This window comes from Acinonyx jubatus, chromosome X (genome assembly GCF_027475565.1).
Source record: "Acinonyx jubatus isolate Ajub_Pintada_27869175 chromosome X, VMU_Ajub_asm_v1.0, whole genome shotgun sequence".
Classification (NCBI taxonomy): domain Eukaryota; kingdom Metazoa; phylum Chordata; class Mammalia; order Carnivora; family Felidae; genus Acinonyx; species Acinonyx jubatus.
The window spans coordinates 6,894,994-6,915,501 of record NC_069389.1 but is presented as its reverse complement, the minus strand read 5'-3'; the positions used below and the strand labels follow the sequence as shown (position 1 = coordinate 6,915,501).

General features: G+C 53.3%; 1 protein-coding gene across 7 annotated transcripts in view; it reads right to left on the bottom strand.

The window, feature by feature from the left end:
- Window positions 1-1,258: 1,258 nt before the first annotated feature.
- The window catches only part of SHROOM2 (shroom family member 2), a 158,391-nt gene continuing 139,141 nt past the window's right edge, over window positions 1,259-20,508 (bottom strand). For 6 of the 7 annotated variants that reach the window (XM_053202050.1, XM_053202048.1, XM_053202045.1 and 3 more), the window contains 4 exons: window positions 16,580-17,104; window positions 15,506-15,677; window positions 9,141-9,413; window positions 1,259-6,262 (listed from right to left, as the gene is read on the bottom strand). In XM_053202050.1, the coding sequence (XP_053058025.1) occupies window positions 5,996-6,262; window positions 9,141-9,413; window positions 15,506-15,677; window positions 16,580-17,104 (1,237 nt within the window). In that variant the 3' untranslated portion in view covers window positions 1,259-5,995. The remainder of the gene's footprint in view (window positions 6,263-9,140; window positions 9,414-15,505; window positions 15,678-16,579; window positions 17,105-20,508) is intronic. The other variant, XM_053202046.1, reaches the window with a different exon arrangement.

Genomic DNA, 20,508 nt, shown 5'->3' with positions numbered 1-20,508 from the left:
TGGCATGCCAGAGAGATGTCAATAGGGAAGGTGGGGCCATAGGGATGGCAGGAATGGATGTGGGGACAGTAGGCGTGTGCCCGGAGACCTACAATCGAATGCCGGCTGGTGGGGAGAAAACGCCAAATATGTACCTGGCACAGAATATTAAACATATATTGTTAGCTACGGATGTGCACACGTACGGGCGTATGTGGGTTTTTTGTGGTTGTTGTGTATTTTCCATCTTACCCAAAGCTTATGTGGATAATCTACACAAAATTGAATTTGAAGACCACGGTCTTCTATGGAGACAGACAGGCTTAGGTTTTCCCCCCACCTCTGGGGACAGGAGCCCCCTAGACCAAACACTCACAGTGCTCCATTACCACCAGTGGTCGCCATCCTTGTCACTGGGTCTCTCAAGATATGCTGACATTTTGACTGATTAAAAATATTAAATCGGGGGCACCTGGGTGGCTTGGTCAGTTCAGCATCTGACTCTAGATTTGGGCTCAGGTTATGGTCCCACGGTTCCCGAATTCGAGCCCCACGTCGGGTTCTGCTCTGCGCAGACAGTGCGGAGCCTGCTTGGGATGCTGTCCCTCTCCCTCTCTCTCTGCCTGTCCCCTGCTTGCTCTCTCTCAAAAATGAAATAAATCAATCAAAATATTAACTTTTTAAACACAGGGTGGAAGCAATCCAAGTTCAAGTACATTTGGAAACCCTGAGTGAATCTGGAAAGGAGTCTTTATTGCAGGCTTCCTTGGAAACTTCACTACGCTCCGAGAATCTCTTCGAGAGAAATACATAACAGAGACACCCAGGCTCACTGGATAGTTTTCCTCTTGGCTTTTCTCTGGAGACTATCCTGAGTGCCTTTCAGTACTTAGATCCCAGGGGCTGTTCCTGTTTGGAACCTTCAAAAGTTGGCACACCCCGTCGGCTCCCACCCTGCTGACCTTGCGCTCTATGTCCTCTCTGGTCTCAGGCTTGACAGTAATAAAATCAAGGCACTCGCTTCCTGTGACCCACGCAACATCCCTCTATCTCCGGACACCGACGCAGAAGAGGCTGAAGGCAGAACCTGGGAGGGTAAAGGTAGAGGCAGCAAGATCGAGACGGTAACGCGACGAACTCAGTCCTTGTTTCCCTCTGTGCGTTAAGTCAGCAGCACGTGCTCCATGGCCCGACCTCAAGTGCCTGGCACACAGGTGTTCCATACACGGCACCCAGGAGGAGGGAAAAAAAAGGAAATCTCACGCTGCTCGGTGATCCATACTGTGTAACCGGTTTTATTTCTTTGCCCATTCAATACCTGTGTATAAATTAAGCGCCTACTCATACCAGGCACCCAGCAGAGAAGCACAGACATACACAAAACCCTGCCTTGTGCTCTGGGGGCTGAGGGTTTAGTGAGCTACGACTGACAGCCCTGAATACACCTCCACGTGGTCCTCGCCGGGACGGATCATGCCATCCGGTAGGCCTCGTCTTTGAATCTGATCACCTGGTTTATCTAGCACAGCCCTATGCTTTCGTGAAATTTGCCAAAGACATCGTCATCACGTTCTGTTAGGTCTACCATGTCATTCCTCTCCGCCTGCCTGTGTCAGGAGGTGCCGGAATGGCCACAAGCCTCCGGGGGACCTGGAGGAGAACGAGGAGAGGCTGCACTATGCAGCTTGGGTTGACTGGGATGTTTATGTGGGTCACCGGGACTCAAGATGTAGCACACACGAACGATAAACACACCGTGCATTGCTTTTCTTCTCTTAACGGGAAGTGCACAACCCAGGCTCTCAGAATGTCTGTGCTTGTAGGTACAGACCTGCAGCGGTCCCAGCAGACAGGTCTGAAAATGGAGCGAGTGTCTGGTGTCCCCATACCCAGGCTGTCTCAGGGTACCCAATGCAGCTCATCCCGCACAAGTCTGATGGGCCCACACCAAAGACCAAGCTGTCACCAATGTGGTTCACCAGCCCGAGCACACAAGCTCTCAGGGACGCAACCCTGCACGCTGTCATCAGTGGGTCATGGAACATGGCACACAGATCGCAGAACTGCCCAGCCTAGCACCACAGCAGCACTCTCAGACTGCATTTGAACTCCCCCAGTTAGTAATCTCTTGACCATTCCAGAACTCAAATGAGACACGCTGAAGTCACCTGGCAGAAGCCAGAAATAAAAACAAAATGTGTGGTATTCATCCACTGAAAAAAAAATCTGACTTGTGAGTTTTTCATTCTCAGTAAATATCCACTCTAATTTTGAATAATTTTTACTTATGAAATTTGTTTCTTTAATGTTTATTTTTGCGATAGAGCAGGGGATAGGCAGAGCGGGGAGGGGGGGGTAGACAGAGGGTCTGAAGCAGGCTCTGAGATGTCAGCACGGTGCCCCACGCGGGCCTCAAACTCATGAACTGCAAGATGGTGACCTGAGCCAAAGTCGGACGCTTAACCGACAGAGCCACCCAGGCGCCCGTTGAATAATTTTTATTAAAGAGACTCTCTCCGCTCCCATCCAGCCTTGACGCCTCGCAAACCTGCTCCAGACCAGAACCCTTTCTCATCCTCCCATGCAACAGAAATCCCCGTCTCCTGCGCGGCTCTGGCAGATCGTTCAGGGAAGGCCTGTCCCTCCAAGACCAGAGGGAATGATGCACACACAAGAGTAGACACCTCCGTAGCACTTTTTTCCAGGCCTAGTGTGGCCTCTAAGCACAAGAACAACATGTGCTTGCTTGAGCTCCCCAGGCCTTCTCCAGTGACACAGGACGAAACTCGGAGAGCCCGAGTACCTTGGTCACGGCCATACGACTAGGGAGCGGCAGAGGTGGCCTCGCCCTGGGGATGTGGCTTCTGGGTCCAGGACGCTTGAGTGCTACCCCATCATAGCAGATGCCGGTGTGGGAGATGCAGCTCATCAGTGGCCCGAATTCTTCACACCTGGTGTCCACACTCTGCCACGTGATGACACGGCTCCTCCCACCGAAGAGGTGGGGCACATCCCACCACCTCTCTGAGTTCAGCTGTGTGGCTTGCTTTGGCAAGGGAAGGTTAGCGGTGTGATATAATCCGGTATGTGGAAAAACACCTTTGTGCCCGGGTCGGTTCTCTCATGCATCCGCCACTGACTCCCCCAGGCCAGGCTGCCAGTTCCAGGAGAAACACGAGAGACACACGGAGCAGAGTACCATGATCGCCGCATGCGTGAGCTAAAGAGATACCGTACTGCACACCGAGATCTCACAGTTGCTTGTTACACAGCATAACTATGGCCACGGCTAACTGATACAACCTGTGTCCCCTGACTTTTGCCTGCCTGTAAACTGATCAGCTTTAGCTAGGCTGGCCTAAAGTTACACACATGTAGAGAATCCATCCCACAATTTAGCAGTGGCTTAAGAATTTGACCTATGGTGAGGACAGTTTGATTAAAAAAAAAAAAAAAGAAAAAAAGATAGAACATAGGTAAGTCAAAGACATGCTCCATTCACTCAAAGACACATTTATTCTGTTAAAAGTCAAGCAGGACGATACGATGAGAGCTAAGTGGTAAGGGTCGAGCATGAAGTACGTACACATTTTCCACACTGGACTGCAGGATAAAAGCCACAGGCCATACCCCTGACTGAAATCTCGCCATACAGAGCATTCCACAGCTGTGCTACGACAGAGGGGGAGGAATCAGCCGCCACCTAAGAATGCCAAGGGCAAAACATTAGCACCAGATTGTTGTTGTATGCAATAACATAGCTATGTACAAAGATATGTACATCGACTCACTGGAATCTTTGGGTCCCTGCTGACTAGACGCTGAAGAGGCAAACAGGGGAAGATACAGGACAGTGACCCCATGTGCTTCGCGGCAAGGGGGACAGAGCACTGTATATTGCTGTGTGTAAGAGAAGGTCGTCAAAAGACCTAAAAGGCTGGATAGAGACACACACACCTCCTGTTACTCACATTTTACATATATATCATCAGAATGATTCACAATACTGTATTTGAGGGGAAAGAATCACAGATAAACGCTTTGTCTAAATTAAAAGCAAAACACGCTGAAATTACTGTGTTTGTCCCCCTGAGGAAGAATGACAGAGGTCCGTGGACAGCCAACTTCACCTTCTCTGAAGTGGCCAGTTTTCACAGGAAGGGACTACAGCAGGAGGAAAGGAGGACACGTCATTGGCAGGATGGGGATTTTTTTTCAAGTCAGAAATCGCTTAATTCAATAGGACTGGAAACTTCTGAAAAGGCATAGAGCTTTCTGGCATGAGTGGATTGCCAAAAAGAGGGTTTATTGCGTGCGTTACTGAAGCTTGCCACTTTGGGACCCCCGTGGGGTGCAGAGACGTTAGTGCCGTGGCTCAGGGGTCCAGCTCCCCACCTCTGGCTCATCGAGTACAGACAGCGGTCTGTTAAGACGTTTGTGTGCACGTGTGTTCTGGGAAGGCAACCGTCGCCGCGGACAAAGGGACGTGTCCCCACCTGTCGGAAAGCTTTCATGGGAATAGGGGAAACGAGGACCCAAACGATCCCTCGATCAAACAAATGTCCGATCATCATCACTTCAACAAGATGTCGTCCAAGGGGCTGTCCTGCCATTTACCACGCGTTTAATCAGGTGAGCATCTGTGAAGAAGCTCTACATCGGCGTAGATTAAACGGAAGTTACAACCGAGCCGATGGCGGTTGAATGTCTTTCCACGTGCTTATTTTATTGCCCGTGCACACGGCCTCTGTGCTGAAGCACCGAGTTATGTTTCTTGCCCATGTACTAACCAGCTGTTTGTTCTCTTGCTTCTGAAAGTTCTTCACACGTTCTAGATCCTTTGTCATAGACATGATTAGCACATCTTTCCTCCCAGTCTGTGACTTGTCCACTGGAAACTGACAGCATGACAGTGTCTTCTTAGTGAGCAGACTCTCTTGAGAAACTTGCGGTTTCAGCTAATAAACAGGGGACAGAATCTATAAACTGTGGCAGAAAAAGATCGGGTTTGGGAGTTGTAATACTCTATGGGGCCTCTGAAAGCGCAGAGAGGAAAGGTTCTTACAGGTAAATGGAAAGTAACCCTTACAGCATGGCAATAGATTTAAAGAGGCAAAAACAGAAACGTAGCCAATTGTCACTAACAACCATACGCACACAAAGTAAGTGTTACAGACAGAAGGTAATTTCAGAAATATGCTGTTGGTCTCATGAAACAAGTATCTAGCGAGCACATCACTCCTACTGGACACACTACTGACCGAGGACTTTCACTTTGCAGGAAAAGATCACGTGAACCGTGACGTCAGGACTGAAGCTCCTTGTGCTGTGCGCGTGTTTTAAAGCATGCACACGATTCTTTCTGTGGCGATTTCAGGATGCATGAAGCCAACACATGAGGTGTTCATTTCACAGTGGGTTTTTAACCACTGGGAAACCATTCCCCTTTCCAGAAGGTTAGTAACTTGTCATCATATCATCATGGTTTTGCTGGGAGACAATGAATGAAGGACGAGGAAGGGTCCACACCATCGGACGAATGGGGTACGACGGGGCAGCCCACGCTTCCCAGGGTAAGGAATCGCAGGGCAAGACGGGAGCCAGGGGTTCCCCGCTCATGCGCCTTCAAGACTCACTCAGGCTGCTTCCTGGGCGGTTGGTTCAGGATGTGAAGACGGGAGGAAGGGCACACCTACCAGTGAGAAGGACCACTTGCATGCACTACACAGTCTATACTGCGGGAACCCGCCACCCTCCGGAGGCTGGGCCACGTGTGGTAACCGGCAAAGCAAAATGGCTAATGGTGAGATGTTCTGCTCAGCGTTCAACGGGGAAGCTAAAACACATTAAATAGATCATCACAAACACACACGGAAGTTATTGCTTCTCTAAAGCAGCCGTCCCGCTAGGGGACGACTCGGGCTGCAGGACATAAATACCGGCTGGGGTCTCCGCGTGCATCCTCCGGAACTGAGCTCAGAGGGGCACTTTCCGGCCTCCGCCAGGGAGGGCCCTCCTATTTGCCTCTTTCTGGCTGCAGGCTGTCGAACAGACACTTGAGCTGCTCCTCGCCCAGGTGTATCTTGTCTTCCAGCTCGCGCTGCTCGATGATGAGGGCGGACTTCATCTTCACGAAGTGCTCGCAGTCGGCCAGGCTCTCCTCGCTGAGGTAGCTGGCCAGGATGTCGAACACGATCCGCTCCCGGCGGTCCAGGTTCTCCTTCAGTTCCTTGGCGTCCTCGTGCTGCTGGATGAGGACCCGCTGCTTCTCGAGCAGCGATTGCTGGGGAGAGAGAGAGACAAGCCCGTTGAGGACCAGGGCGAGAGCAGGGGCTCCGGGCGGCCGCCGCAAGCTGCCGGCCACGCTGCGGGCTGCCTCAGGGGACACCCTGACGCCAGGTTAGGGACCAGGGGTCTGACGGCCTCTGCACGGAGATACTTGGGCGTGGCTGGCCCCAGCCCTTCCTCGCGAGCTCACAGGCTCGTCCCGCCTCCCATTTCTTCCCACTGGCCTGGAACGGCTCAGAGGAACAGCCTTGATGAGAGCAGCTGTCCCCGGACAGATAAGGACAGAATTCTGAGAGCCTCCAAAGGTGTAAAGGACTTAGGGATCCCACGCGCGTCAGAGGCCTGCCCGTGACAACACCGCGGCAAAGGCAGCAAAAGGCGCGGATGCCGGAGAACTCGCGGAGCGGGGTGTGTACACCCTTCCGCAGGAGAAGAGCCCCTGGGCGAGCCTGCAGGGCACGCGTGAGGGAGCAAGGACAGGCAGAACAGACGCAGGGAGACGGGGGAGACTCCCCGGCTCCCCGCACGGGGCCCGCTCTGGGGGACACGGACGACCCCGTTCCTAAAATGTGGCACTCACAGCCGCACCGTCTCTCCGCAAAATACACACCTAACGGTCCCTGCCTTCTCTAAGTTTAACGAAAACGAAGAAAGGAAGAGATGAGTGCATTCAGTCTCCCACCGTCGGCTGGGGGAGGCCGGGGCTTCATTTCCTCCGTGTGATTTTTACTTGGACAGCAGGACAGCCGCTCTCATTCCGCCACTTTGCGACGTGGCCACGCACAGTTACCAACAGCCACCGTGAGAGTCCAGCATGCGGCGGCTCTCTGTAAAACGCCCGCACACAGAGAGAGCGCGATGAACGTGAGCGGCCACCGTCACTGAGCAGAAAGTGTCTTGGTGGGCGGCAGGTCCCCTGCCCACTCCCGTGCAACACCGCCCTCTTCAGGTCACGCGCACAGAGAATTCTCACGCAAAGAGGAGGCAAAGCAAATCCGTTAAACCCAAAGGGAAACAGGTGCTAACAGACCCTAGAAGTGCGCTTTGGATTATTAACATCAGTCAGGCTGGGGCGCCTGCACGGCTTTGTCAGGTAAGTGTCCAACTCTTGAATTTTGGCTCAGGTCACGATCTTGTGGGTTGTGAGTCCCAGCCCCGCATCGGGGGAGAGAGCCTTGGGATTCTCTCTCTCCCTCTCTCTCTGCCCCTCCCACGCTGGTGTGTGCAGGAACTCTCTCTCAAAATAAATACATAAAAACTTAAAACAAAACCAGTCAGGCTGACTAGGGACAGGAGGCTGCAGAGGCTGGGAGAGGACCTGATGGGGACATTTTCTGTCTGGAAAGATGGAGGGAGCCTCAGAAAACGTTCTGCCGTGTCTTTTAACTAGTTACTATGGTGTCTCTGAAAACCTTAGCGTCTCCAAACTTCCACTGCCTGACGCAGATTTTCCTCCAACGCCAACCCTGCTGGAGACGGGGCCTCCTCACGGCCCCTGGCTGGGGGAATGCAACACTCCATTCACAGGGAGCCCCCGGGACGTGCTGAGGGCTCCAGAGCCTGGTGCTCAGGAGGACCACGTGCGTGGTCCTTAGCGTTGGCATTCCTTCATCATCCCCAAACTCTAAATAAAGTATCTGTCCGTTCCACCCACACAGAGGGAAAGATAGATTATAGAGGAGCTGAGTTGCAAAGACCACACTAGTTGTTCACTTAAATCAATACTCGAGAACATTCCAATTATGTATAAACGAATCTCTTTCTTGTTCAAGTTTTTTTTTTTTTAAGAATATTTTTATTTTTGAGAGAGACAGAGCACACTTGAGTGGGGTAGAAGCAGAGAGAGTGAGAGACTCCCAAGCAGGCTCTGTGCTGACAGCAGAGAGCTCAATACGGGGCTCCAACGCTCGAACCACAGATCATGACCTGAGCCAGTCGGACACTCAACAGGCGGAGACACCCAGGCACCCCTCGTGTTATCTTCCTCTCCTCAGATACACGTGGCAAAGACGAGGAAATCAGAAAGTGGAATCTGAACATCATCCAAGGGTCCCGGCTATTTTGTCAATGCTTATCCAGTACGTTCAAACGGCAGTCATCAAGGACTTAGCTAAGCACAGAACGACAACGTCTGCGAGCCGCGCTTGAGAACATTTAGGTCGCCTGAAAGCGCTCTCACCTAGGGTAAGGGAGAGGGCTAACTCTTCCGCTCCCCTTTCAGGGAAGGAGCCTTATTAATAATAAAGATGATCATTTGAGGGCCTACACAGAGAAGCAAACTCCATGTTCTACTGATATTTGACCCAGGAAGTGAAGCCAACAAGGGGGCTATTACTTCCTGCATTCTGCAAACCCCCTAAGAGACACGTTCCAGGCTGCACACCTCAAGAGAGGGAGAAGAGGCAGACAAGTCCTCGACTGCTTCCAGACTGCCATGTGCACTCCTGTTAAAAGCAGCAAAAAAGCACATTCCATTCTCAGTGAGACCCACTTACACGCATGGTCAAGAAAGGCGAAAGAGACTATTTCCTAGGAAGAGACGCTTATCAGTAATGATCCGTGGGAACAGGTGAGAAGATGTGAAAAGGAGTCCACAGTTTTTCCTGAACATCACAGCAGCCCTGCAGTGCCGTGACCACGCCTGTCAGGCCCTGCCCACCACACCCCCCAGCACCTGTCTCCCTCAGTTACCAGCAAAGTGAGGGAGAGCCCTGGACACCCGAAGGCGTCCTGTGCTGGGAGGTGCACAGGCCGCCGCAGGGACCGTGTGAGGCTTCAGGGCACCAACTCATGACGCCCCACGCGCGGAACCTTCCCGCAACCACCTCCCGCCCCGCCCCCCGCCGAGTCCAGGTCAGGCACGTTGTATCTACCCGATCACCAGGAGAAGTAGTGTCATCCAAATTATTGAGGGCGTTTTCTACCCGCGCCAGACGGCCCGACAGCGACAGCAGAAGGTTCACCACTTTGTCCAGGTCCCCGATGAACATGCGGAACTTGTCAAACTCGTTGGGTTTGCACACGTCTTTGGCGATGGCGTCCACCTCGTCCCCCAGTGCGCTGTTGGCACGGATGTCCTCCAGCAGGCTCTCCCGGGCTTCCCGAAGCACTTGCAGCTTGCGACTGATGCTCTCGATGAGCTCCTGCTGTAGGGCACAGGGGGGCATGCAAACACTCGTTAGGGTGACCCGACCTGGCACCTGCAGCGGCTGCCCGGGCCCTGTGGTCTCACGTAAGTGACCCGCGTGGGGAAGAGTTGATTTCGCATCAACTTTCTAAGAGAGGCTTTCTAAGACCCGGGGAGGGAGAACAACTCCTGGTGAAGTCCCTGGCATGACATTTAGACACGAAACTAACCTAGTCTCCTCCCGTTAGTGTCCTATCACACAGCGATAGGTAGGACGTGGCCCCTCGAGATAAACCTCATTTCATCTTCACCTTGGCCGGGATTCTCGGGGCCCACGTGAGATTCTGTGCTTCATAGTCTGCAATCTTCCAGTGCAAGAACTGACACGTACACAAGTTATGGAGTCTCACGCCTGCTACTGAATGGCGTGATTTAAACGTATGCTCCACACACAACTAGCAACTTAAAGTTAAAACAAATAAAGGGATGTCAGTAAAATTAAAAGTCTTTTGAGAGTAACGTGATTTGAATGTGACCGAAATGCACATATATTACTACCTTTTTAAAAATATGGCAAGAAAGGGGCGTCTGGGTGGCTCAGTCGGTTAAGAGCCCGACTTTGGCCCAGGTGATGATCACGGTTTGTGGGTTCGAGCCCCGAGTCGGGCTCTGCTGACAGTTGAGAGCCTGGGGCCTGCTCTGGATTCTGTGCCCCCCACCCCCTCTCTCTCTGTCCCTCTCCCACTCATGCTTTGTCCCCCTCTCTCTCAAAAACAAAAGCATTAAAAAAATATTTTAGATAAAATAAAATAAACTAAATATGGCAAGATATACGTCTCACAAGTTATCATTTTATGCGTTTTTAAGCGTAGCACTCTGTGGCATTACGTACATTCACGTCGTGGGCAACCGTGACCACCGCCCATCTCCAGAACTTCCTCATGTTACCCAACTGACACTCTGACCATTAAACATGAGTTCCCCACCCCCCTTTTCCACAGGCCCTTTAAGTGATTATCTCTTAAAGGGGCAAAAATAAAAACCAAACATATAAACTGGCCTTCCTGCTGACGTGGCAGGATTTGAGCGGCAAAGATGGTCTGCCTCCTCTGGTAGATCTGGGGAAACGCACAGGGATGGCTCTAAAGGAACGCAACAGGTGAGCCCAGGCTGCCAAAACCACTGTCTTCTGAGCACGCATGTCTGCGTGCCGTCAGGCCCACCCGCAGCAGAAGCGCCAGGGCGTTCACCCCCACGTGCTGAACCACACACAGCCCACGTGAACCCCCGCACGCCACAGCGCCGAGGTGCACAAACCCAAATGAAGCCTGCAGAACGTGAACGCTCACGTCCAGTTAGGATGTTCAGCTCAGCCTGCTGCAACAAGGAACGCCACGTATAGAAAGTGGACCTATGAAGTCCCCCCACACCGTCACCGCGTGTCCTGGGCCCTTTACAGACTCCAACCCCACAGGGAGCCGGCAGAGCCGAGCGGAGAGAAGTCACCCGCCCGGAGGGAGCGACGTCTCATTAAGCTCTCCAGGACCGTGATCTTGGCTGCACAGGGGAAAAGGAGCCCGCACCTCCAGGACTGACACGAAAGCTGAACGCGTGCCTGCGTGACAATCACCAGCCTGGAGGCTTGCGGTAGGTACCCTTACTTGGCAGGTATCAGCAGTCCTGCGTGCAGGCTGAGAAGGTGCCCCGGCTTAACAGACAACAGTGGGGTGAAACCCGCCTGTCATGGGGGCGCCGGGGTGGCTCAGTCGGTTAAGTGGCCGACATCAGCTCTGGTCGTGATCTCACGGTTTGTGGGCTCGAGATGACAGCTCAGAGCCTGCAGCCTGCTTCAGACTCTGTGTCTCCCTCTCTCTTTGCCCCTTCCCCGCTCGTGCTCTGCCTCACTCTCTCTCTAAAAAATAAGTAAACGTTACCAAAAATTCAAAAACAAAAAACGCCTGTCCCGATGACAGTTTAGGTGGGCAAAGTCACACGGAGGCACGAAAGACACGCTGAACCACGAGCAAGCCATCGCACGCTTTTCAGGAGCCGCTTTGTCTGCGGAGGAGACGCTGACGAGAATCCCCATCTGGCGTTGATGCGCACGCACAAGTACGTATGACGGTAAGTCCACGGCCTGGAAAGGCATGGGCACTGCCTGCTCGTGGTTCAATCTGCCTAGGGCTTATCGCAATGTCTGGGTATCCTGCAGATTAAGATGGCAAGCAGTTTCAGAGGAGAGCCGTCCTCATCCTCACTGCGGATTAATCGGCATGGGTTTTCTCCTAAGACACCCAACATGGAATTTATAAACTGCTTTGGGCTTTTTCGGGTCAGGTTCTAGTTAGTCTTCCCTCACTAATTTATTTATTTTACTTATTATTTTGAGAGAGAGAGAGGGAGAGCAGAGGAGGGGCAGATACAGAGAAACACACAGATTCCGAAGCAGGCTCCAGGCTCCATGCTGTCAGCACAGAGCCCGATGCGCGGCTCGAACCCACGAACTGTGACATCACGACCTGAGCCGCAGTCAGACGCTCAACCGACTGAGCCACCCAGGCGCCCCTTCCCTCACTAATGTAAAGCTGTATGCGTCTACACTTCTCTGATATTTTCTCTCAGAATGTGGGCTGATGCTTGTGTCTCGGTGCGTCTGGTTACCTACCTATCTGGGGAGATGGTTTAAGTCAACTTCGAGTCCCGCGGCTAAGATGGCCTTTTTCAGATACTCATAACTTGAGGGAAGAGCACAAAATGGATTGTAGGGATGGAGAACCTTCCAAATTCTCACCTGCAGGCAACCCGTAACCCGAGTGAACACCTCAAGCAATTCAGAGGATTGTGGATGTGTGAGGACCCCTAGCCAGGGCTTCTGGTAATTTTCCTGTTTCATTCTTCTTTAGCAATTATCGTGATAAAGATTTCACACCAATGCATGATATGCGCCTTCAAAACCTGCAATAACAGCTGAGCGAACTTGAAGCTGGACGTTCTGGAAGGAGCCCAAATTCCTTTGATTCCTTTATACGTCTTGCGTAAAGTTTTATTAGAAATACCCTCCCCTTCTTCCATAAAGGGCCAGACGCTGACTTTCAGGGATCTTGGAACAAGGCCTGGCCCAGGAAGCATGCGGATCACTGGTTATCAGCACCAGCTGGGGTGCAGCAGGCCTCACCCGCCACGTCAGATGAGCCTCGCGCGAGCCCATCCGCTTGTGTTCTGCAGCACATGGCATTCAAGAGGGCCTGGGGGGAGAGCAAGTGGTGGCAGAGGCCAGCCACCCCACCCCCCCCCCCCGCCCACCCCGGGTCTCACAGCAGGTGCACTCCTGCCCCTTACCTCTGTTTCCGGTGCCCCCCGCACACCTACTTTTGTCCCCCTCTGTGGGGGGAATGAGGTCTTTTCTCTCTGGGCCTCATGCCCACGTCTAAGTTCCAGGGAAGAACCACAACCCTCAGATTCCAGATGTTGACCACGGAGTGTCTGCTTCTGCTGAAGAATCCCATATCTCAGTTGGGCCTCTTTCTGGGCAGAGTGTGCCTGAGCCGCCTCGGGTGTAAAAACGGATTTCGCCTTCCTGGGGTAATGCTTGCAACCAGCCACCACAATTCCCTCTCTGCATCCCTGTGTCCTCAGCCTTCTCCTAAAACACAGGGTCACCCGATTTGGCACTCGGGCTCTGTGAGCATGCAGCGATGCTGGGACCATGACAGCCAAGGTCCCTCTGGGCACGTGGGTCCGCATGCGATTCGGGGTCAAGCCGCTCTACCGTTATGGCCCATCAGGTACATCCACACGGCACGGACCTCCTTCTCCCCACCGTGAACACTTTGTACAACCACACGACACAGTGTACTTGTGGGTTATGGGAAGAAGGCTGAAAAGACAGGGTGCCAGTTGCCTTTGTCAAATCAAGTCGAAAAGCAGGATTACTGAGTCACTAACACCATAGAGAACTGTGATTTATAACATTTGCCGTTTACTGTGAAATTACTCAACATTTGCATCTGGAATAAGATAGGTCAGTTGGGTTAAGAATTTAATCATGCGAGGGTGCCTGGGTGGCTCAGTCGGTTGAGAGTCTGGCTTCAGCTCAGGTCATGATCTCACAGTTCGTGAGTTCGAGCCCTGCATCAGGCTCTCTGCTGACAGCTCAGAGCCTGTTTCGGATCCTCTGGCCCCCTCTCTTGCGGCTCCTCCGGCCCCCAAAATAAATAAACATTAAAAAAACCCAAGAATATAATCATGCGGAGTAGGTTGGGGGAGGGGGGGCGGGGAGTAGGCTGTCAGGAGCCAAGTTCACAGGGATTCATCTCAATCCCAAAGCAGTCATCTAAGGTGAGGCAGTTGCCCAGCAACTTGAGCCTCCGAAAAGCAGAAAGAGAAAAGAGCCACCCAGATGAAGGCTGGGCAGTACCAGGACGTGCCCCACCCCAAACTCATCACAGCACGAGAAACAAGGCCATGTCGTAAAAAGAGTCTGACTTTGTTCGGCTCAGGTCATGATCTTGCGGTTCGCGGGTTCGAGCCCCACGTCGGGCTCTGTGCTGACAGCTCAGAACCTGGAGCCTGCTTCACATTCTGCATGTCCCTCTCTCTCTCCCCCTCCCCGGCTCACGTTTGGTATGTCTGTCTGTCTCTCTCTCTCAAAAATAAACATTAAAAAAGAAGAAAGAAAAAAGAAAGAAATTGGATATGTGATTGGAAGCCAGATACAAGCGCAGGACTAAAATTCTTATCTTTTATGCCCTTTAATTCCCTTGAACAAAAAAGCAAATATTCCCCAAACTGAAAGTGAATTTCTCTCACGCATGGGTCACAGTATTTCTTCTATTATATCTGAAGTCAGCCTGTGGTGTTTTTAAACCACCAACTATACACGCATAATCTTTTGGGAAGATTTTTGTTAAAGAAAAAAAAAAGTGTTTTTTTTATGAAAGCAGTTTCCCAAAGTACTAAGCATATGGCAAATGCTCACAAAAGGCTGCTTCCCTCCTTTTCTTTCCCTGGTGGTATTTGACGGGCTCAAGGCCCTGGAATAAAGAGTACGTGCTAGCCTCCGAAACGGACTTTCTTTGGCAATCCCGTCATCCGTTTAATGCTAAGGCCTTCCTAAAAAACTAGGTAACCACCTAGATGCCACAGGTCTGGCGTGCTGACAGATCATGGAGATTTAAAGCTAATAGAGCACTAATGACATTGACGCTGACAGCAGTAATGCTGTCCCTACCATGACCTCATGGCCACTCACTATGTAGTCCCTGACCTCATTTCTGACTTTATCTCCAGCCCTACCCTCCTGGTCCACATAGCTCCAGCTAAAGCCACTGCTGCTTCCCCAATGTGTCACGAGCCTACCACCTCAGGACCTTCGCAGCGGCTGGTCCCCTTCCCCCAGTGCACCCAGATATCCACACGGCTCACCCTTCACACCACTCTAGGTCGCTGTTCGATCATCCCCTCGCCGGAGCCCTCTCTAGAATCACCTTCCTTTGTTTCACTCGATTCTTTCACTCTGTTTTAACTCTCTCGCCATCCAATGTACCACATTAAACGTTGGCAAACTCTTTCCATAAAGGGGTAGACAGTAAAGATCCTCGACGTTCCAGGTGGCGTGGTCAGCTGCAACTACTCAACCCTGCTTCTGCGGAAGGAAAGCCACCAGAGAGCATCTCTAAGTGAATAAATGTGCCTGTGTGTCAATACAACTTTGCTCACAAAACCAGGTTTGGCCCACAGGCTGCATGCAGTGTGCCGACCCCCTACTGTGTATTTGTTTTCATGTGGGCTGAACAGAGGCTCCCCTCTGGAAAGGAAGGGCTCCGTTCTGTTTGGTCTCCTGCTGTATCCCTAAGCGCCTGGGAGTTCTAGGAGCCAAGAAATGCCGCTGCTTGGAGGACAAAGCACTTTACAAGCACTATGTGGGGACTATGATCTCCTGGCGGCAGGTATTAGAACCTGATATCCAAAGAGAACAGGTAACTTGCTGAAGGTCACAGGATGAAGTCCGCAGCATTTTAACTAGGGTGGAAGGGACAGATTACTTGGACTGAGACGTGCGGCCCCTTCTCTGCCAACGAGCACGATTTCATCGACCACGGCCTTTCCTACCTTCTTCACCGACAGGTCGTGGTCCAAGTCGCTCCCCGAATCCTCCTCGGGCTCCTGCTGCTCCTGCAGATCCTTCATCTTGATCAGCAGCTCCGCCTTGGGGACCGAAGTGCTGTAGTACGTGGAGCTGGTGGCCAGGGACATGGCCGCCGGCACGCTCGGCTCCTCTCTCCTGCGTAAAAAGGTCAGAACCGCAGCTGGCTGGGACCCTACGCGCACGTGCCCCCTTCCAGCTCACGGCCTCGGTCCCGACGAGCCAACGGGGCCGCTCACCAAAAGACAACAGCCGGGGGATGGGACCGCCAAAGGGGGGCGGAGGGGCGGCCCTTGTCTGCAGCCATGTCTGCTCCCTCTTGCTTTGATCCGACTCACCCCCTCTGCCCCTCTCTCGGGCATCTCACGGGCACTCCCACCTACCGCCAGTTAACGACGTGTATGGACACAACGGACAGAAACAGGACAGATGTGAGCACACGCCTGTGCAGGCGGCCCACGGAATGAGACAGGACACAAAGCACGTCCCCCCAAACCATGGAAATGCATCCGTTCACTCCGTTCCACAAGCGGGAACAGAAAGCCTCCTTAATAACCATGACGTTCAGGAGCCTTCGTGACTGACATCTGGGGCTGTGGGGGTGTCCTGTCCACCTCAGGGTGTTGGGCAGCCTCCCCGTCTCCACCCACAGGATGCCGGGAGCACCTCGCGGCGGGGACAACTGAAAACGTACCCGGACATTGCCAAGTGTCCCCTGGAGGGAGACGACGGCCCAGCTGAGAGGCGCTGTCTTCGGAGAGGCGCCTGCGGGCATCGCAGGAGCTGCGCTATCCTCACATCTTTGCCCGGCCTCAGAGTCGTCACCCCCAGCCACGGGCCTTAGCGCTTCTTTTGGGAGGGTCCCCGGATGGCCAAAACGTGCTAAGCACTGGGCAGTACTTTCGGAAACCTGCCCCCCAGAAGCAATCATGAAAACAGACACACGGAGAAGCCACCTGCCCCCTGGAGCGAACCAGATGCTAAGAGGGAGAAGCACACCAAGTGGCCGCACCGCGCGCCTGAAGGCGGTGCTTACTCACTTCTCGTCCGTGGTCCCAGGAGAGGGGACTTTGGGGAGCAGCTTCCTCCGCTGCTGGGCTTCTTCCCGCAGGTGCTCGTCTTTGGGGAAGATCCCCTCCATCAGGTCCATGGTGGTTCTGATCTTCACGCTGGGGTCCAGGATGTCGGCCAGAGACTTCTCCTTGCCCACGATCTCCCGGGCCAGCTCTTCTGACTTCAGGTCTTCGGCTGTCCTCTCCTTGGTCTTCATGTAGCTGAACCCGGACGGAGGGGCCCCGCTGTCCTTGGCAGCGGGCGCGGGGGCTTCGGGGGGCTGGGGCTGGGGCTCGGCGCCCTGGCGGCTGTACACGCAGAAGCGGGAGTAGTAGTGCTCCGAGGCGCTGAGGGTCTTGGTGTGGTCTCTCTCCAGCCCGCTGGGCAGTGTGGGCGGCTCGGTGGCGCGGGCCAGGCCCTGGCGGCTCTCCTTCTCAGGCCGGCTCTCCGAGTGCACAATCTTGACGGGCACCATCTTCACAGTGGTATTGTTGTCAATCACCCGCTCGATTCTGGAACGAGAAGAGCCGTGTGCTGAAAACGCAAAGTGAGCCCTGCCGTCGACGCCTACCCAGGAGAGAAACCCGCTGGTCCCTCACCTGCTCTTCCGGCTGCGGAACCCGGGCTCCAAGACCTTTGGCCACTGAGCTGGAAGGAGCCTCTGTGATCACAGACCCAGGACGGGGAATGCAGGTCGAGGAGGCCTGCGTTCCTGACCCTGAGCGTCTGGACACCTTTTCCATGTTCAAAATCACCCACACCCCTAGGGGAGCCGGGGGTGTATCCCTGGGCTTGCTGACTGAGAGGAGGGTGGTTTAACATGCGTCTTCATGCGGATAATAGTGCAAACATTAACAGGCCCTGCTCGGTGACATTCTCCTTCGTCGGGGAACCTGCGACAGGCTTCCTTTCACAGTCATCATTAAAGCCTTCCCTCGCTGCCTCTCAAAGCAGGGCCAGTACATACCCACGGGTGCCTGCGTGGTTCTGGGGCCACCGCGAGACTTCTAGAAAGATTGCCTATGTTTTTTTTTCTTTTAATGTTTATTTTTGAAAAAGAAAGTGCAGGTGGGGTAGGGGCAGATGGGGGAGCAGAGGATCGTTTGAAGTTTAAGCAAAAAATCCCCGGACAACTGTTAAAGATTTCAAAGTAAGCTACCTAGGGGCACCTGGGTGGCTCAGTCGGCTGAGCGTCCGACTTCGGCTCAGGTTATGATCTCACGGCTCGTGGGTTCGAGCCCCGTGTCGGGCTCTGTGCTGACAGCTTGGAGCCTAGAGTCTGCTTCCGATTCTGCGTCTCCCCCTCTCTCTGTCCCTTTCCCACTCACACTTTTCTTTCTCTCAAAAATGAACAAATGTTGCAAAAACAAATAAGTAAAAAAGTCAGCTACCTAGTGTTAGCACACGAGTTGAAGCATTTGTTTTGGTAGGAATGCCCATTCTGAAATCCCTCAGAGGCTAGGAATGCTTGCTCTCCACTCTCCGCACTCCTGCTGGGGGCTCAGGGCCTGGCACACAGGGACGGCTCAACAGCGCGTGAAGGTGGGAGCCTGCCCTGCACCCCGGCTGGCGCCCCAGCAGGCAGGAGCGCGTGCACACTCATGGTCAAGGGGTAGCTGGAAGGAGGGAGAGGCCGGACCTGGAGGGAGATGAGGTGAGCAGCTCTGCTCAAGAGATCCAAGTCAGCAGAGAGCAGGGCAATTTCTTTTACATTTTTATTTATTTCTAGAATTATTTCTGTTAACGTTCATTTATCGTTGAGAGAGACAGACAGAGCGTACGTGGGGGAGGGGCAGAGACAGAGGGAGACACAGAATCGGAAGCAGGCTCCACGTTCTGAGCTGTCAGCACAGAGCCTGACGTGGGGCTTGCACTCAGGGACCGTGAGATCATGACCCGAGCTGAAGTTGGACGCTTAACTGACTGCCCCACCGAGGCACCCCTTTCTTTTAAATTTTTAAACGTTTATTCATTTTTGAGAGTGGGGGAGGGCAGAGAGAAGGGGATAGAGGATCGATCCAAGCAGGCTCCACGCCATCAATGCAGAGCCCGACGTGGGGCTCGAACTTACGCACTGTGAGACGCTTAGTTGGATGCTTAACTGACTGAACCACTCAGGCGCCCCAAGAACAGTATCTCTGAGCTGAGCCCAAATGACCGGCAGCTCAGGAAGCCCTGACACGGGGGGACCCTGACCCTTCCCCTGCTGACCCATCGGTAGCTGACCGTGGATGCAGAGCAGGGCCAGGACCCCTCCCCGGCTTCTTGTTCAGCCTGCAGGTCACTGGGATCGCAGGCTCTCATACCAGGATTGACCGATGGGGCACACCGTGGGGACGGTGACTAATTCAGTGCACTGTGAGTGACTTTCTGGGTAGTAGCTCTTGGAGGTGGCACGGCCACCATGTGCCTCACTGAGCTTCCTGAGAACAAAGTGTCCACATGTGGGTCTGGGTATAGACACTGACCCGGATTCGGGCCCTCTGCGAGCACTCATACAGCAGGGGACATGGTGCACAGGCAACCTTTTCTGACCCAAAAGACACGATGGGTGGGAACACTAAAAAATGTGGGTACCCATCACCCCCCAGTATCTTCAATAGGCACTGTCCCTGTTTACTGAAATCCCTCTCAAGCTCCTGGAAAAGACAGAATGAGAAAATCAACACTGGCTTCAGGCAAGGAAAAAATGAAACCCACTCCCTACGTCCTGAGCTGACGCAGGTCACGAGCACTGTGGGAACACATGGCTGTTTCTCCGAGGAGCCCGCAGGGCTCAGACCAGCTCCCGAGAAGCGAGCGACCTGAGGGGCCTAGGCCAGCTCGCCTGGAACAGTGTCGTACACTTGGCCCGCCACACAGACCACGTTATTGCTTCTTCTTCCCTTCAGAACGGACAACGCTGCCTCCCACTGACAGGTTATCTCAGTGGTGCCCACAGTCTGCATGACACAGAGCACAGACGTGGCCCCCAGATGAAGCTGTGGTTACGAGGCCACACTTGCAGAGATACAGGATGCTATCAGTGGTGTCCTCTCTGCCAAGTTATTTTCAAGGTGGAAAGAAAAGAACAGGGGCGCCTGGGTGGCTCAGTTGGTTAAACACCTGACTCTTTAAAAAAAATTTTTTTTAATGTTTATTTATTTTTGAGAGAGAGAGAGAGAGAGAGAGAGAGAGAGAGAGAGATACAGCGTGAGTGGGGGAGGGGCAGAGAGAGAGAGAGGGAGACACAGAATGTGAAACAGACTCCGGGCTCTGAGCTGTCAACACAGAGCCCGACGCGGGGCTCGAACCCACGAACTGTGAGATCATGACCTGAGCCGAAGTCGGACGCTCAACCGACTGAGCCCCCCAGGCGCCCCTTAACATCTGACTCTTGATTTTGGCTCAGGACATGATCTCTTGGGTCCGGAGTCTGAGCCCTGCGTTGGGCTCTGTGCTGAGAGCGTGGAGCCTGCTTTGGGATTGTCTCTCACTCTCTCTCCGCCCCTCCCGTGCTCATGCTCTTTCTCAAAAGAAATCAATGAACTTAAAAAAAAGAGAACGGCTTGAGACTCTACAACAAAAAGGTCCAACAGAACTTTCTGGGATGACGGAAATAAATGGTATGTGTGCCATTAACCACACGTGGTGCAGCTGATGCACAGAATTTATTTTGTTTTTCATTAACTTCCATTCCTACGGCCACATGTGACTGTGGCTACCGTATTCGACAGCACGGGACATCGGGGCCAGAGCCTTCCCTGCTGCGGGGCTCACCTGTGCACCGCAGGATGCGAGGCGTTCCGGCCTCTGCCCGCTGGATGCCAGCAGCAACACTCGCTCTTCAGCTGTGACCCCCCAAACCTCTCCAGACACAGCCAAGTGACCCCCCAAACCTCTCCAGACACAGCCAAATGCCCCCCCGGGGGCAAAG